This window comes from Artemia sp. Qi Xiang Cuo, chromosome 8 (genome assembly GCF_049724085.1).
Source record: "Artemia sp. Qi Xiang Cuo chromosome 8, ASM4972408v1, whole genome shotgun sequence".
NCBI lineage: Eukaryota > Metazoa > Arthropoda > Branchiopoda > Anostraca > Artemiidae > Artemia > Artemia sp. Qi Xiang Cuo.
Genome location: NC_142801.1, coordinates 38,705,010 through 38,725,596, shown reverse-complemented (window position 1 = coordinate 38,725,596; position 20,587 = coordinate 38,705,010). Strand labels below are relative to the sequence as shown.

Below are 20,587 nucleotides of genomic sequence, written 5' to 3'. Positions count from 1 at the left end.
GGTTTTCTGATACGCTGAATCTGACGGTGTGATTTTCATTAAAATTCTTTCACTTTTAGGGGATGTTTTCCCCCTCTTTAAAAAATCAGGTAAATTTTCTCAGGCTCGTAGCCATTGATGAGTAATACTAAACTTAATAAAATTCATATATTTAGAATCAGCATTATAAGCCCATTCTTTTGATACATTTATTGACATCAAAGTTCCGTTTTTAAAAGTTTCGATTACTATTGAGCCATATCGCTTGTTTTTATTTTTTTTTTTTTTATTACGTATATGTTATTACGTATATGACGGGGTTCTCTCCTTAGTCAATACCACGCTCTTTACGTTAAAAGTTAAAAAAAAATTTAATTCACAAACCCCTGAATCACAAAGGCCTTTTAATTAGAATAGATAGCTCTTTTTAAAGCACTAAAAAAAAAACTGTAGCAAAAAGAGCGAGGTATTGACTTGGGGGATACCCCCCTTAGATACGTTATAATTTCTGTTCATTTGAAGTTCTAATGTTGCTTCTTACTTTCAGTTGAAAAAACATGTTTTTTTTTTATTTAATTTCTGATAGTTTTTTAAATAATGCTTGGAAATCCGGCGCCCCTTCATAGAAATGTCACTTGCCCCAAAGAAACATCCTCCACGGCAAGATTCTCCCGAGTGAGCCGCCCCGCCCGCCTCCCCCCACCAGAAAAAAATTCTTCCTTAAAATTTCTGTATACTTCCCAATAACCAATAAAACATGTAAGCAATGGGCAAAGTTCATAACTTGCAGCCCTTCCCCTGGGAACTGTGGGGGAATAAGTCATCGTAAAAGACATATTTATTAGATTTTCGACTATGCTGAACAAAATGGCTATCTCGAAATTTTGATTGCGTGACTTTGGGAAAAAATTAGCGTGGGAGGGGGCCTAGTTGCCCTCCATTTTTTTGTCACTTAAAAAGGGCACTAGAACTTTTAATTTCCGTTCCAATGAGCCCTCCTACGATATTCTAGGACCACTGGGTCAAAACAATTACCCCTGGGGAACAGAAAGAAAGAAAGAAAAAAAAAAACAAACAAACAAATACAGACGCACCCGTGAAGATTCTTCTGCCAAAAAAGGCAAAATTTTCCGTTTTTGTAGAAATGATCTTGCCACCTTTAAAGAAAGACTGTCGTATACGCTGAATAGGATGGTAGGATTTTCATTAAGGTTCTATAGCTCTTAAAGGGTCTTTCCCCCTGTTTTTGAAAATCAGCCAAATTTTCTCAGGCTTGTAATTCTTGATAAGTAAGATTAAACTTGATGAAACTTATATATTTGAAATCAGAATTAAAATTTGATTCTTTTGATGTATCTATTGGTACCATAATTCTGTTTTTTAGAGTTTCGGTTACCATTGAGCCGGGTCGCTCCTTACTTACAGTTTGTTACCACGAACTGTTTGATGATGAAAATTGCAAGAATCGCCCACTCTCTCCACGCGCCCTTTTTAGTGCATCGATCCCATGCAAAATTTCTATAAGAGGCAGACCTGAGACAGAGCTCGGTGATTAAAAAACCCTTTCCCAAACATACATTCTTCCCGTCCTTTAATCGAGCGCCACCCTTCTCCCATACACAAAAAGATTTTTTTTTATGATTCTAAATATATAAGATTCATTAAGTTTATTTTTGCCCTCTTTCGACACATTACAAAAATGCACTAGAAGAGTACAAATAAAGAGAAAAAAAAAACACAAATAGTTAACGATTATACAGTACAGTGACCAACATGTCTAAGGAAAAAAAAAGAAAAACAAGTGGAAACTTAAATCAACACTAAAATACAGGACCTAGCGATCTACCCAACCGTATATAATAAATGGTTAAACGGAAAGTCGGATGTTTTTTTTACATCGGTCTTCAAACGGCGAATAAATCGTATGACTCATAAATGAATCCTATGGCTCATAAGACATACATTAAAAAACAACGAGATGAGACATTAGAGGCTTTTTTTTGCTATTGATCACTACTATCGTCACGGCGACGTTGACAACTCGGCAATCTTGGGGCTTTCTTCTCCTTGCTATATATATATATATATATATATATATATATATATATATATATATATATATATATATATATATATATATATATATATATATATATAGTAAGGAGAAGAAAGCCCTTACTAGTAAGGAGAAGAAAGTGAGAGACTGAAAAAATCCGAAAGTGCTACTATAAGTATGCAAAATTTTAACTGTATATATCCAAGTGATACCGGAATTCTCGACTGGAAAAATATGGGCTTCCGGAGCCATCCAAGCAATGGTCGACCATTCGGGACAATTCAGTGTTCAAAGTCAGATTTATGAGACGTCGTTTTTCTCTTGCATTTGTTTGAGTTTCGTATCTTTATTTTTATTTTTTGAAGTTGGTTTCCTTTTTCTTTTTTGTTGTGCTCCACTATATTCTTTTTGTAGATGGTGGGTAATTAAATTATTATTATTATATATATATATATAAATATATATATATATATATATATATATATATATATATATATATATATATATATATATATATATATATATATATATATATATATATATATATATATATATATATATATATATATATATATATATATATATATATATATATATATATATATATATATATATATATATATGGAAAAATCATCATATAAACAGGAAAAATCATCAACTATACGACAAATAAACAACCACCACTGACGAGAAAAAAAAACTAAATTGTAAAACACTGTTCAGACACTGGAGACTAAATGTCTATTCCACTGTATAGTAGCCTATATAGAAGATGGTTAAGCGGGAAGTCTGATATTTTCTTTCAACGGTCTTCAAACCGAGGCGATAATTCTTCCATCTTCTCACAAATATCAAAGACATGGTATTTTTTATTATTGTATGAGTTACAGAACCATAGAGGGATACCAATAAAGAATTTAGCATACCAGTAAAATCGAACCCTAATTTGTTCCTTTTTTATTGACGAAAAAAGTTTCCATAATGGAGTTAAAAAAAAACACGTGCAGCGCAAACATAGAGTTGTAGAGCTTTCCTAATATATACTTGTCAAATTGCCCTTTAACTTTTGCAAGCAAACAATATGTTTTGCTAAGTTTTTTTTTTTAATATTACCCTTCAAAAGCTACGAGTCTGAGAAAATTTGCCTAATTATCGAAAAAGGAAGAAACGTCCCCTAAAACATCCTTTTTTGCCAGAAGAAAGATCATGGATGTGTTTTTTTTTGTTTTTTTTTTTGTTCTTCTCAAGGATGATCGTATCAAACCAATAGTCCTAGAGCATCAGGAGAGGGCTCATTTGAATGGAAATTAAAAGTTCTAGTGTCATTTTTAAGCAACCAAAAATATTGGAAGGCAGCTTTTGTCCAAAAGTCACCTGATCAAACTTTTGAGATCGCCATTTTGTTCAGCACGGTTGAAAGGTCCAATAAATATGCCTATGAGGATGGCATGACCCCCACAGCCTCAAGGGAAAGGGCTACAAGTTTTGAAATTCGCCCATTGTTTACATATAGCAGCCTATTTATTATTGGGAAGTATATAGACATTTTTCAGGGGATTTTCTTCGTGGAGATTTTCTACGGAGAGAATTTATTGTTGGGGGGAGGTAGTTTCCGGGGGGTGAGCTTTCCAGGTGAAATCTTATACGAGGGAAAATTCCTAGAATTCATATACAAAATTTGTTTTATTTACGTTACTTTCTCTTTGTTGACTTAATTTTACATATGGCAATGTTCTGGGGACATTGTGCGAAAATTTTAAACGGGATTGGAATTATCTTGGGGACTTTTTAGTGGAAGGGGGGAGGGTAGGGGTTATTCCGCGGCAGAAATTCTCCACGGGGAATTATCACCAGAAGAAATTATCCATGGGGAAATTTTCCATTGGGGCGGGGGGATTTACGGGGTAAATATTGAAAAAACTTACGCGCATCATGAAAAAAAAACTTCAGAAATAAAATAAATAACAGGTTTTTTTTCAAATGAAAATATGCTAAGGAGAATATTTCAGGTGGAATCGCAGTAAGGATGGAATTGTTCGGGGTTAATTTCCTGAGGGGTGGGGATCTAACGAGAGATTAGCTTTCTATGAAGAATTTTTTTGTGGGGGAGGGGGAGATTTCCCATGAAGAGGGAGGAGGATTTTTTGGCATTAACTGAAAAATGGTCAGAAATTTAATAAAAAAAAAAATTAAACGAACAAAAACTATTCCGTATATGAAAGGGACTACCCCCTCTTCAATACTCCTCTCTCAACACTAAAGTTTGAACTTTTGTCACAATTCTTTAAGAACGACTGCTAAAACACAAGGGGCGTTTAATTAGAACCAGAAGCTTTTTTAATAGCACTAAAACACTTTAGCGTAAAGAGCGAGGTATTTTTAAGTTAAACTCTGAAATACGAATTTGGCTCAACAGTGCTTGTGATAATTATTTTTTAATAGCAAATCTTATCTTATTTTAATTTCGGATCGTTTGAACATCTTTTCAATCATCCTGTACTTTTCATTCGGTTTGAAGAGGTAAGAATTATTTTGAATGATGAAGGTTTCAACTTATTATATCATTTATTTTTTTAATTATCGCTAAAGCGAGCAACTTTGGTTATACAAAACCACCGTTGAGTCAATTAACAACGAAAGGCAAAAAAATGCTGTACTAAAGAAGACAATGAGAGAATTGTTTCAATGAAGTCTGTATCTTTTTTTTCCTGGTTTGATTTGGCCAACGCAATTAAGTTTTAACTTGACTTTTGATTTACTTGTCCCCCTTTCTGCATGGTTTGACTCTGTTTTCCTCCAGTTTTATCTTCTGATTTTATCTTGGCTCTTTTAAGTCCCCATTTTGCTTTTAGCTTCTCGTTGTCATTTCTGTTTTTCTTCATCATTTGCACTGAGAACACCTTCTTGGCTATGTGGAATTAAAATAAATTGATATTCAGCGATAACTTTCAGAAAAGCTTCAGATAAGTCAAAAGATTATTTTTCGTAATGAATTTGAGTCTAAATCCTTCCAGTAAATGGATATTTATTTCAAGCTCTTATACCATTTACGGCCCTTTAAAATCCCGAGAGTATTAGTCTCAAATATTATATTTAGAGAAGAAACACATTACACCATTTCGCTTTTAAGGTTTTCAGCATCCTTAATTTAATTTTTCTTCTCATGACTAAGGCCATTGTAAGGGACATCTCAGTGTCTAAATAACCAGATTTGCTAGTCTTATTTTATAGGCTAATAATATTTAAGGAAATTATTAGAAGAGGTGAAATTTGCTCTTTATTCCTTGGTTTTCTTATCCCTTAACATTTACTGATTAGTGCTAAAGAATGTGGGCTAAAGAAATAACTAGGCAACGTTTTACGGATGAAAGATGGCGAATTGCTAAAGATTGTGGTTTAAAGCCATCCTTCTGGAATTCAACAAAGACCGGTTCACCCCCGAATGGTGTAGGAGCAATCTTTCTTCTTTTCCTTCTAAATGGTTTTTGGGAGAAATTTGCATGAGAGATTATTTCTCCCTTGAAAATTACGAATTAAAAAGAAAACCGAAGACCACAAATTGAAAATTATAGCAACCATGACTGACAATACTGTCGATTTGAATGACAGTAAAATTTGAGTGATAGTAATGTAATAATTTAATATAAATAAAGCGTGATAAACGCTTTTTTTGGCTGTTTTGACTTATTTCAGATGGCTGTTTTGCCAATCAATTCTGCGGATAATGAAGCTTACTATAGTAAAAAAAAGCTCGTAACAGGGTTTTAAAACAAAACAATAGGAGCATTAATGCAACTCAATTTTTCCTGAGACGTCGGCAGTTAGAATTCAATGTTTTAAGATTTCAAGAAGATATTTGTTCCACTACTTATAAGCGTCATGTATTTTCTTACACTATTTTACATTACTAAATAGAGCATTTAATGAAGATACATTCCTACTTATAATTAAGCAATATGTAGTTTTACTTTATTTCGTATGTAGACTATTGTTTTAAATTGTTTTAGCTTAGTTTTACTACTGATGACGGTCACTGCTTATGTCACCGAAATATCTGGTATTTTTTTGTGAATTTCTATCACTGTTTGTGAAATACTGTCTATTAAAAGGATTTTGTCCCTATTTGAACTTTTATTTATCGTCATGTAAAGCCAGCGTGGTCTCCGAAATTATCTAAGTTTTAAATCTTACATATTTTTTTTTTTTAGAAAAACGTTCTTTCGATAGTCGTAAGCTGATTAGCTATCCCAGAAATTTGGTGCTAGGCGTTTACCCCCCTCCCCCACCTCGAAAACACCCCCTTGCAGAAAATACCCTCCGCGGAAATGACCCAGCACGGAAAATACACCCCCCCCCCATGGAAAATGTCCTCCGGAAAATACATCCTCACTGAAAGGAAATTATTCCGAAAAATTTACTCCCCACTGAAAATTCCCCCAGACATCTCCCCTGCAGAATACTCACCCCCACCCCAGCAGAAAACTACAAAAGAAACTTTGAAAAACGCATCCAAAATGTAAAATTGATATCTACTCCTTTTTGACTGCTAGGAATATTTCTGGTGGGGGATATTTTCCGCTGGGGGATGGGGGGGGGGAGGGTAAACACCAGATACCAAGAATTTGTTCCAATACACCTTAAGTAAAAAACAAACAAGTGAAAAAAACATCTGTGACTTGTCAGGAAAAATATTAAGAGCTGTAAAATTGATATCTACTCCTTTTTGATTGCTAGGAATATTTCTGGTGGGGGGTATTTTCCGCGGGTGGGTGGGGGGTGGGAGGGGAGGGTATACACCAGATACCAAGAATTTGTTCCAATACACCTTAAGTAAAAAACAAACAAACAAGTAAAAAAAAAACATCTGTGACTTGTCAGAAAAAATATTAAGAGCTTATTTTATTATATAGGCACATGGAAACTCTGCCTCAGGGTTCTCAGATATTCCAATTCTGAAGTTTTAATTTTCATCCATATCACCACATTTTCGGGGTGTTTCGCTATTTTTCTGAAATTAGGCCAATTTTCTGAAATTTCTAAAATCTTATAACAGTGAAGTTTTTTTTTAGGGCAAAGCTGCGTAGTTTCTATTCTTATTTTATTTTTTTTAATTCATTACTTAAAAATCAGTCTCTTTTTTATTTGAGGATTTAAAGCTTGACAGATTCATTTTTGGGGTATCCTACAAAAGATTTTCCAAATAAAAAAAGTGCCTAACCGTTTTGCTGGGTGTCGTTCCTTCATAGGGCCCTCGTTCTAGGATGGTACCAAAATTACAAAAATTCAACGGAAAAACCCATTTTGGGCTCCAAAATTCCTCTTATTTTCTTATGTCCTATTCCTTTCATTTTACTCACTAATACCCTCAATTTACCCAAATGAAACCTGGTCTTGATATCAATTTATTTTTAAAACATGGAATTGTGCTGGGTCTACTTTTTGTCAAATTTTGCTGTCAAGGTAGAGTAATAAACGTTTTTTTCTCCAAAAGTCTACATAATAACTCTTTTATAGACAATGAGCATTTTACCGTAACTTCGAGTCCTTGCCTCTGAGAGTGCGGTCATTATTTTTTCTATTGGAAACACAGGTTTGGCATATTTTAATCTTCTTATTGGAACAACTATTCTTACTTTTAATTTTACATCATGTTTCCTCACGGTGGAACTCCAGACCAAAAAGACTAAGAGTCTTCACCTTCACTTCCATCACGTAAAAGATACACTGGAAATCGACGTTTCTATGCCAAAGAGCTCTCTTCCTCCAATATTTTATGACCATCGATCTGATACAAATCGTATTTTTAGTGCGATATGAGAAGAAGAGGAGGGGAGAGCCCATCATTGAAGAATGTGCCTGCTATCCACAATTCAAATTTCACAACCGATTCACCTTTCGTCCGAAGTTTGTCTTTGGATCTATAAAGTGGTATTTGCACAACTTGTTCATTTTTATAAAAAAAAAAGATGAAGATCTTTAGGATTGTACATGTATAACAGCGATCGTACATGGATAATCACGTAAATAGTAGACTCTTTCGAGACATGTCAGTATCAAAATTCCGTTTTTAAAAGTTTCTATTGACAACGGTTGCTCTTTATTTACAATTCGCGCTAAAACAGTTTAACACGAAGTAATTATTTTATTCACTCATCGTTTATCAATCCGGAAGACATACCTAAGTCATGAAAACAGCTGTGGAGCAACTTAGTTCCCAAAGAGTGACTAAAAAAATGCTCTTCAAACGATTAATATGAAGACCATCTAGCATATCTGTTCTTAAGATTACTTCTTTTACTGATGCTGATAATGCTTGTACGCAGTATTTACCCACATTCGTAACTGTTGGCTCAAATACCAAAGATCTGACCAAGGTTTTGGTCGGATCCTTTTGCTATGTTTTAAAATTTCTTAATTTTGACTACCCTACAAGCTCATTACAGATAATCTTGGCTCAAAGCTTTTAGGCAGAAAATAGGCAATTACCTGCTAGTGGTGGGCCTATCAAATTTCCAATTCCTTGAAGAAGAAGAACGAGACCATAAGCATTTGTAAACTTGTCAAGAGAAAGAAGGTCAACAAGAATTATTGCTGTGAGAGAATAATTTGCTGCTATGGTTCCACCAAACATACCTATTAGGAAATATCATTTTAATGTAATAACACAGTGAAGGTTAACAATAAAATTCTTGCTGGGTTGTTTTTCCTAAAACTTTTTCCGCTTTCATGAGTAAGGCTCATGATGAATAAGGAAGCTGCTAATTCTTGTTTAGGCTGGGTTTTCATCTTATGACTATAAACTTCAGGGTGTCTTAGAGAAGAAAGTTAAGACTGCATCTAGGAAAATTAGTGATAAAGTTATACCAGTTAAGTCTTTAACTGGGACAAGTGAACTTGTCCCAGTTAAAGATAGGTAGGGGGCCACAATTAGTGGTAAGGAAAAGATCACCATCTAGTAGTGTAAAGGTTTAATTTAAAGCTGAAATATCGGAAGAGTAACAACCTCCCGGGAAGTTATGATGTTGGTAGACTTCAGGATGAGAATTTGAGAGAAATTTTCCAGGAACAGTTGCTAAACTTAAGAGTTTAAAATTTGATAATGTGGAAGATGGCTGGAATAATCTTAGAAAAATAATTTGTGAAGTTGCTGAAGGTGTCTTAGGGAAGAAAGCTAGAACTGCAGCTAAGAACATTAGTGAAAAAGCTTTATGTTTAATAGAAAGGAGAAAGGACTTGTACAAGAATTATCTGAGTGATAGATCACCGGAAAATAAGACTAATATAAAATAAAGTGGAGAAATCATTGAAATATTAACTAATAAGGTATGAAGTGGAGACCATGAATAAGATTACCGAGGATCTCGAGGATTCAGCTAGACGGCATAATAGTAAAATATTGTACTGTCACGTTAACAAATTGAGAGAGAGTAGTCAATCAGGACTTGGCCCAGTTAAAGATAGGAATGGGGCCGCAATTAGCGATAAGGAAAAAACTAAAAAGAGATGAGCCGAACATTTTGAGAATTTGCTAGACCTAGATAGAGGTAAAAGAAAAGATATAGAAGATAATGAAAAAATTTGTGATACCTTTGATGTGAATGAAGATTGTTTTTGTGAGGAAGAATTACTAACAAAACTAAAAGAATTAAAAAACGATAAGGCTCCAGGTGCTGATAATGTGGTAAATGAGTGTCTTAAATATGGTGGCTCTGAGGCTAGAAATAAGTTACTGAAGATTATGAATATGATTTTTGAAAAAGGGGAAGTACCTGATGATTTTAGAAAAACCTTAATTAAGCCAATTTATAAGAAAGATGACAAAAGTGAGCGTGGTAATTATCAAGGCATTAGTCTGGTCTCTGTAGGTAGTAAATTACTTAGTAATATGATACTTTTTAGACTGAGAGATGCCGTAGACAAAGTTTTAAGAGAAGAACAGTACCGTTTTAAAAAAGGTAGAGGATGCATCGACCAAAATTTCAATCTTAGGTTAATAATTGAGAAGTGCCTGAGTTGTCAAACACCTTTGGTCCTCAGCTTTATAGATTATGAGCAAGCGTTCGATTCTGTTGATAGAAAAGCTTTAGCAAAGGTTTTATCCTTGTATGGTATACCAGACAAATACATTAAAGTGAGTAGTGCTATGTACGAGAATAACACTGCTGCGGTTACGGTAGGAAATGAGGTTAGCAGCAGGGTTGTGTTCTATCCCCCTTTATATGGATTATTTTGATGGATTTTGTCTTAAGGAGCACAGTAAAGGCAATGGGAGACCACGGAATCAAATGGGGAGGAAAAAATCTCCTGGTCTTAGATTATGCTGATGATTTAATAATTTTAAAGGAATGCGTGAGTAAAATAAAGGTAGTGCTAGAGGTATTGCAAGTTCTAGGCGCTAGAATAGGTTTGAAAGTTGATTGGACGAAGACTAAGTCGCTCAAGCTAGAAATAAGAAATGATGATAAAGTGACGTTGAGTAATGAAAAGATTGATCAGGTGAGCAGCTTCACTTACCTTGGTAGTATTATTAGTAAAGATGGTGGGAGCAGTGAAGATGTTAAAAGTAGAATAGCCAAGGCTCAGGGTGTTTTTTCACAGTTGAAAAAAGTTCGGGAGAATAGGAAGATAAGTCTGCAAATCAAGATTAGAATATTGGAAGCTACAGTGATGACAGTGTTCAAATATGGCTCTGAAGCATCGACGTTCCGAAAAGCGGATAAAGATTTGCTAGATGTTTTCCAGAGAAATTCCTTAAGGATTGTTCTGGGTACCCGGTTGATTGACCGTATTTCAAACAATAGGCTATACGAAAAATGTGGTTCAATACCGCCCTCTATGGCTATAATGAAAGAAAGGTTGAGGTGGCTAGAGCACGTTGTGCGGATGAAGAATGACAGATTGGCGAAGATTTTTCTTTTTGACCAATCTTCTAAGGCTAAACAGAAAGCAGCTCGTCCTTGTCTGGGGTGGTAGGACGTCATAAAGAAAGATTTGAAGGAAATGGTAACTTCGTGGGTGGGTGCAATTAGGGAGGCTTTGAATAGATTGGGGTGGAGAAGGAGCGTGCGTAGCTGTGTTGGCCTCAGGCGGCTCGGTGCTGCGGTGAGTTGTTAGTAGTAGTAGTAGTGCTATGTAAGAGAATCACACTGCTGCAGTTAAGGTAGGAAATGAGGTTAGCAATGGGTTTCCCATTAAATCAGGAGTTAAGCAGGTTCATGTTCTATCCCCCTTTATATGGATAATTTTGATGGACTTTGAGGATGATTTAAGCATCCTAGATGAAAGTGTGAGCAAAATGAATGAACTTTTAGAGGTTTTGCGAGTTCAGGGTGCTAGAATAGATTTGAAAATTAATGTTAAGAAGACTAAGTCACTAAAGCTAGGAATAAGTGAAGACGAAAGGGTGACGTTGGGTAACGAAAAGATTGATCGGGTGGGCAACCTAACTTACCTTGGTAGTATTACTAGTTAAGATGGTGGGAGCAGTGAAGATGTAAAAAGTAGAATAGCCAAGGCTCAAGGTTTTTTTTTCACAGTTAAAAAAAAGTTTGGAAGAATAGGAAAATAAGTCTGCAAACCAAGATTAATATAATTGGAAGGTACAGTGATGACAGTGGTCAAATATGGCTCTGAAGCATGGGCGCTCCAAAAAGCAGATGAAGATTTACGAGATGTTTTCCAGAGAAATTGCCTAGGGATTGTTCTGAGTACCCGTCTGACTTACCGTATTTCAAAATGTAGGCTGTACGAAAAATGTGTGTCAATCGCGCTTTCTAGGGCTATAATGAAAAAAAGATTGAGACGGCTAGGGAACGTTCTGCGGATGAAGGATGACAGATTGCCAAAGATTGTACTTTTCGGCCAACCGTCTAGAACTAAACGGAAAGCAGGTCTTCCTCGTCTGGGATGGGAGGATGTCATGAAGAAAGATTTAAAGGAAATGGGTACTTCAAGGGAGGGTGTAAAGAGGGAGGCTTTGAATAGATTGGGAAAGAGGAGGAGCGTGCGTCTATGTTGGCTTCAGGCGGTTTTGTGCTGCGGTGAGTTGTTAGTATTAGTAGTAGTTTTTCGCTAGTTTTAGTGTTTTTGTTAAGGATACTTAAGATAAAGACATGGATAATTCGTTGGTCATCCCATCCTAAAACATAAATTGTATGTTTTTGCTATGCGCAAGGTAAATCACCGTTTAGATAAATCACCAGAAATAATAATTAAAAATTTTGCGTGAGCTCACAAAAAATCTAAATTAATCAAGCTAAAACCACTAAAATTGATAGAGATTAGTTTTGGGTCCACGAGGATGGAGAAATATATAAAAATATTTACGTCTAAATATAATCGAGTGTCCAAGTAAAGGGAAACCAATGGCAATAGTATCCTGAATCCTAAAAAGTTTACAAACAGTATATGCATCGAAAGAATCTCTATGGTCTACTGATTTAAAATGTACAAAACCTATAGTCTTTAAACACGCACCTTTAGTTGTTAGCATAAGTAAATTTAAATAATTTAGGGGAAATGGGTGAAACGTTAGTAGAAGGGCCCCTATTGATCGTGACCCCACACCATATATGGGCATAGAGTCATTAGGGAGAACACGTTGTTAATGGGGTCAATGACCTAGAAATTGATTGCGTAATCAAAGTGTGTCAACAACAACAACATCGACTTTGGAACACCTGTGCTGTCGACCTCAATTCACCTATCGTGAATCAATAATTCCCCTTAGAAACAACAAATTAATTCCCCTTTCTTGACAGATCAATCAACCAATGACATCATCTGTCAGACTTTAAAAATTTTCGCATAGAAACGATTCTCCAGGAATAGATCCAAGTCATTAATGTCTTTGCCTCGGAAACAACTCTTTTGGTCGAACTCCAAAGGATATTAATAACCAAAGGCCATGGAAACAATTCTCCAAGAAACATCTTAGCGATGAATTTTTTTAGCGCGGGAATCAGGTTTCTTATTAATTTGAAATGCATTAGCGCAGAGATGCCAAAAACAAAAGGAACACGCTGAATTACGTTTAGGGATTATTTGGGCGAAACTGTTTTAGACAGGTTATGGAACTATTTCGGCGAAACAGTTAGAGACATTTTAAAAGAAGATTTTAGGAAAGGTTTTAGAAGAGAATTTAATGGTGAAACTCTGTGGTCGTTATAATACACAAGTTTCATTTGAACAGTGTTGTGAGGTCCTCTAACCCAACCCAAAGGGTTCCAATCCTCCTACCCCAACCCCGAAGGAAGCCCCCGGTCCTCAAAGGCCCCCCAAGCTCCCAAAGGGCCACCGGCGCCCCCAAAGGCCAACCCAGACCCCCAAAGGCCATCCCCGGGCCCCACAAAGGCCCATCGAGCTCCCAAAGGCCCAACGGGGTCCCAAAGGCCCTCCACTGGTCTCCAAATGTCCCCCAGGCCCCCAACTGCCCCCCGGACCCCCAAAGGCCCTCCCTGTGCCCCAAAGGCCCTCCCTGTGCCCCAAAGACCCTCCCCCGGCCCCCAAAGGTCCCCCGGACCACAGAAGTGCCGCCAGGATGCGCCGAGGGTCAGGAAAGTGTCGCAGGATGTGCCGCTGGGATGTGCCGTGGGTCAGGAACGCGCAACCGGGGATGCGCCGGAGGAAGGGCCTACCGGAAAGCGCCACAGGATGCGCCGCAGGGATGCACCGCAAAAAAAGGAAACTAAAAAGTAAAAATTTCGAAATGTTATCCCCCAAAGGCCCTCCTCAGACCCCCAAAGGCCCTCCCCTGGTCCTCAAAGGTCCCCCGGGGCTCCCAAAGGGCCAACCGGCCCCCAAGGGTCCCCCGGACCCCAAAAGGTCCTCCCCCGGTCCCCAAAGGTCCACTGGGCTCCCAAAAGACCACTCAATCCTTAAGGGCCCCGGATCCCCAAACGCCCTCCTTGGGCCCCAAAGGTCCTCCCCCGGTCCCCATACATGCACACAAAAACTTACACATGAACACAAAAAAAACTCACACACACACACACACAAAAACTTACACACACACACACACACAAAAACTTACACACACACACGAAAACTTACACACACACGCCAAAACTTACACACACACACACAAAAACTTACACACACACACACAAACAAAAACTAAAACATGCACACCAAAACTTACATGCAGACAAAAACTTATATGCACACAAAAACTTACACACACACACACAAAACTTACACACACACACACGAAAACTCACACACACACTCCAAAACAAACACACACACAAAAAATGACACACACACACAAACAAAAAAACTTACAAAATAACACAAAAAAAACACACACACACACACACAAAAAAATACACACACACACACACACACACAAAACTAACAAACACACACACAAAAAATAACACACACACACGCCAAAACTGACACACACAGAAACTTACAAACACAAACACACACACACACACACACAAACTTATACACACACACTCAAAAAAAACAAACACACACAAGAACTAACACACACACACACACACGCACACACTTAAACACACACACAAAAAACTAACAACCACACACAAAAGCTTAGACACACAAAAACTTACACACACCCACACACAAAAACTTAGACCCACACGCAAAAACTTACATGCACACAAAAACTTACATGCACACAAAAACTTACACACACACAAAAACTTACACACACTCACAAAAACTTACACACACACACAAAAACTTACACACACACACACATTAAAACTTACACACACACGAAAAAACTTACACACACACGCCAAAACTTACACACACACACAAAAACTAACAAACACACACACACAAAAAAACATACACATGCACACGAAAACTTACATTCACACAAAAACTTACATGCACACAAAAACTTACACACACACACACAAAAACACTTACAACTGCACGATAACACTGACATTCACACAAAAACTTACATGCACACAAAAAATTACACACACACACACACACACACAAAACTTACACACACACACACACACACGAAAACTCACACCCACACGCTAAAACTTACACACACAAACACAAAAACTTACACACACACACACACACAAAAACTTACACATGAACACAAAAAAACTCACACACACACGCACAAAAACTTGCACACACACACACACACACAAAACTTACACACACACACACGAAAACTTACAGACACACGCAAAAACTTACACACACAAAAACTTACACACACACACACACACAAAAACTTACACAAGCACGCGAAAACTTACAAGCACAAAAAAACTTACAAGCACAAAAACAAATACACACACACACACACACACACAAAACATAAACACACACAAACACGACCACACACACACACACGACACAACATACACACACACAAAAACTTACACACACACAAACACACACACACACAAAAAAACTTACACATGAACACAAAAAAAACTCACACACACACGCACAAAAACTTACACACACACACACTCACAAAACTTACACACACACACATGAAAACATAAACACACACGCCAAAACTAACACATACAAAAACTTACACAAGCACAAGAAAAAATACACACACACACTATAAAACAGACACCCACACGCAAAAACTTACACACATACACACACACACACCCAGAAACAAACACACACACACACACACACGAAAACTAACAAAAGCACACGAAAGAATACAATCACAAAAAAAATTACATGCACACAAAAAATTAAACACACACACACACACAAAACTTACACACACACACACACACACGAAAACTCACACACACACGCCAAAACTTACACACACACAAAAACTTACACACACACATACACATACACAAAAACTTACACATGAACACACAAAAACTCACACACACACAAAAAAAACTTACACACACACACACACACACAAAACTTACACACACACACACACACGATAACTTACACACACACGCCAAAAAATACACACACAAAAACTTAGAAAAACAAACACAATAAAGAACACACAAACATACACACACACACACACAAAAAACTTACAAAAAAATAATCATACACACACACACACACACAAAAACTTACACAACAAAACAAAAAAAAACACACACACACACGCAAAAAAAATAACAAACACTCACACACACGAAAACTTACACACACACGCCAAAACTTACACACACACAAAACTTACACACACACACACGAAAACTTACACACACACAAAAACTTACACACACAAAAACTTACACACACACACACAAACACACACAAATATACAAACACACACACAAAAAACTGACACACACACACAAAACCATACACACACAAAAACTTACACTCACACACAAAAACTTACACACACACGCAAAAACTTACATTCACACAAAAACTTACATGCACTCAAAAACTTACACACACGCACAAAAACTTACACACACACACAAAAACTTACACACACACAACAAAAACTTACACACACACAAAAACTTACACACACACACACACACACACACACAAAAACTTACACATGCACACGAAAACTTACATGCACACAAAAACTTACACACACACACACACACACGAAAAATTACACACACACGAAAAAAATGAAACAAAAAAAATAATATACACAAACACAAATACACACACACACACACACAAAAACTTACACACACACGAAAAAACAATAAATAACACACAAAAAATAAATAACAAAAACAAATAAAAAAACACTAAAAATTACACACACTCACAAAAACTAACACACACACAAAAACTTACACACACACACAGAAAACTTACGCACACACACACACACACACACACACACAAAAACTTACACATGCACACGAAAACTTACATGCACATAAAAACTTACATGCACACAAAAACTTACACACACGCACAAAATCTTACACACACACACACAAAACTTACACACACACACACGAACACAAACACACACACACGAAAACTTACACACAAACACACAAAAACTTACACACACACAAGAAAACTTACACACACACACGAAAACTTACACACACACGCCAAAACTTACACACACACAAAAACTTACACACTCACACACACACAAACAAAACTTACACATTCACACGAAAACTTACATGCAAACAAAAACTTACATGCACACAAAAACTCACACACACAAACACACAAACACAACCATACACTCACACACACACACACACGAAAACATACACACACACACAAAAACTTACACACACACAAAAACTTACACACACACACACACACACAAAAACTAACACATGCAAACGAAAAAATAAAAGCAAAAAAAAACATACATCAACACAAAAACTAACAAACACACAAACACACAAAAACAAACACACACACACACACACACACTAAAACTTACACACACACGCCAAAACTTACAAACACACAAAAACTGACACACACACACACACAAACACACACACACACAAAATTACACAATAACACAACAAAAACTCACACACACACACAAAAAAACTTACACAAACACACAAACCCCAACAAAACTTAAACAAAAACAAAACCAAAATAAAAAAAAAACGACCAAACATACAAACACCAAAACATAAACACAAACCCAAACAAAAACAAACACACAAACTTACACACACACACACACAAAAACTTACACACACACACAAACACACACAAACTTACAAACACATACAAAAACTTACACACACACACAAAAGCTTAGACACACAAAAACTTACACACACACACACAAAAACTTACACCCACACGCAAAAACTAACATGCACACAAAAACTTACATGCCCACGAAAACTTACACACAAACACACACGAAACTTACACACACGCACAAAAACTTACACACACACACACAAAAACTTACACACACACAAAACACACACACACACACACACACACACACACACACACAAAAACTTACACAAGCACATGAAAACTTACATGCACACAAAAACTGACACACACACACACACACACACGAAAACAAACACACACACACCACAAAACTAAAACACACAAAAGCATACACACACAAAAACTTACACACACACACACACACACAAAACTTACACACACACACAAAAACTAACACCCACACGCAAAAACTTACATGCACACAAAAACTTACATGTACACAAAAACTTACACACACACTAAAACTTACACACACGCACAAAAACTTACACACACACACAAACACACACACACACACACTCGATAACTTACGCACACACACACACACACACACACAAACACACAAAAAACTTACACATGCACACGAAAACTTACATGCACATAAAAACTTACATGAACACAAAAACTTACACACACACACAAAATCTGACACACACACAAAAAAACTCACACACACACACGAAAACTTACACACACACACGAAAACTAACACACACACACACACAAAAACTTACACACACACACATGAAAACTTACACACACACACGAAAACTTACACACACACGCCAAAAACTTACACACACACAAAACTACACACACACACACACACACACACAAAACTTACATGCACACAAAAACTTACACACACACACACACACACACACAAACACTACACACACACACACACACACACAAAAACTTACACACACACACACAAAACTTACACACACACACAAAAACTTACACACACATACACACACACACACAAAAACTTACACACACACACAGAAAACTTACATGCACACAAAAACTTACATGCACACAAAAACTTACACATACACACATACACACACACACACAAACACACACACACACACACACACACAAAAACTTACACACACACACACACAAACTTACACACACACACAAAAACTTACACACACACACACACACACACACACACACACAACACTTACACACACACATGAAAACTTACACACACACAAAAACTTACACACACACACACACACATAAACACACAAAAACTTACACACACACACATACACAAAAACTTACACACACACAAAAACTTACACACACACACACAAAACTTACACACACACACACACACAAAAACTTACACACACACACATAAACAACTTCACACACACACACACGAAAACTTACACACACACACACAATAATGCAACACTACACACCAATAACTACAAAATCTACTACACACATATCACAAGTTACATTGTCTTAATATTTATCAAATTTTCAATTTTGAATTTCTGTCGTGAAATGCAAGAGTTGGAATATTTCAGTAGTGACTTGTTGTGCTTTACTTCTTCACAGTTACATTCTCTTGATTTTTCGAAGTTCATTTTGAATTTCTGTCATGAAATGCAAGAGTTGGAAAATCTTAGTCCACAGCTCGAATGGTGGAAATCCACTAGCTCAGTATTAGGTCCCAGTCCACCAGCCTGAACGGTGGAAATTCACAGCTCAGAATTGGGGTCTTAGTCCACCAGCCTGAATGGTGGAAATCCACTAGCTCAATATTGCAGTCCACCAGTCTGAATGGTGGAAATTCACTGTTTAAGTTAGGTTAGGTTACTATCATGAGCGCTCATGATAAGCTAACCTAACCTTTTCCGGCGAGTATGGTTAGGTTAGGCTAGATTAGCTAGGTTAGGTTGCTAGGTTAGGTTAGCCCATGTACGCTTCACTTAGGTTAGCTTAGGTTAGGTGAGAGACAGGCAAAAGTTAGGTGTATGATTAGGTTAGGTTAGGCTAGATTAAGTTAGGTTAGGTTAAGTTAGGCTAGGCTAGGTTAGCCTACGTACGCGCGCGTACGTAGGCTAACCTAGCCTAACCTAACTTAACCTAACCTAACTTAATCTAACCTAACCTAACCTAATCATACACCTAACTTTTTGCCTGTCTCTCACCTAACCTAAGCTAACCTAAGTGAAGCGTACATGGGCTAACCTAACCTAACTTAACCTAACCTAACTTAATCTAGCCTAACCTAACCATACTGCCGGAAAAGGTTAGGTTAACTTATCATGAGCGCTCATGATAAGTTAACCTAACCTAACTTAAACAGTGAATTTCCACCATTCAGACTGGTGGACTGAGACCCCAATATGGAGCTAGTGGATTTCCACCATTCAGGCTGGTGGACTAAGACCCCAATTCTGAGCTAGTGAATTTCCATCGTTCAGGCTGGTGGACTGGGACCCCAATACTGAGCTAGTGGATTTCCACCATTCGGGCTGGTGGACTAAGACCCCAATTTTCCAACTCTTGCATTTCATGACAGAAATTCAAAATGAACTTCGAAAAATCAAGAGAATGTAACTGTGAGAAGGCAAAGCACAACAAGTCACTACTGAAATATTCCAACTCTTGCATTTCACGACAGAAATTCAAAATGAAATTTGAAAAATTAAGACAATGTAACTGTGATATGGTAAGTGTGTAAGTTTTTGTGTGTGTGTAACTTTTGGTGTGTGTGCGTAAGTTTTCGTGTGTGTGCGTAAGTTTTCGTGTGTGTGTGTGTGTAAGTTTTTGTGTGTGTGTGTGTAAGTTTTT

The 20,587-nt window shown here is 36.9% G+C and overlaps 1 protein-coding gene across 2 annotated transcripts in view; it reads right to left on the bottom strand.

Annotated features, from left to right (window-relative positions):
• The window catches only part of LOC148949381 (monocarboxylate transporter 14-like), a 258,939-nt gene that overhangs the window by 5,052 nt on the left and 233,300 nt on the right, over positions 1–20,587 (bottom strand). For both annotated transcript variants that reach the window (XM_089092940.1, XM_089092941.1), the window contains exon 11: positions 8,522–8,668. In XM_089092940.1, coding sequence (XP_088949066.1) covers positions 8,522–8,668 — 147 coding nt within the window. The remainder of the gene's footprint in view (positions 1–8,521; positions 8,669–20,587) is intronic.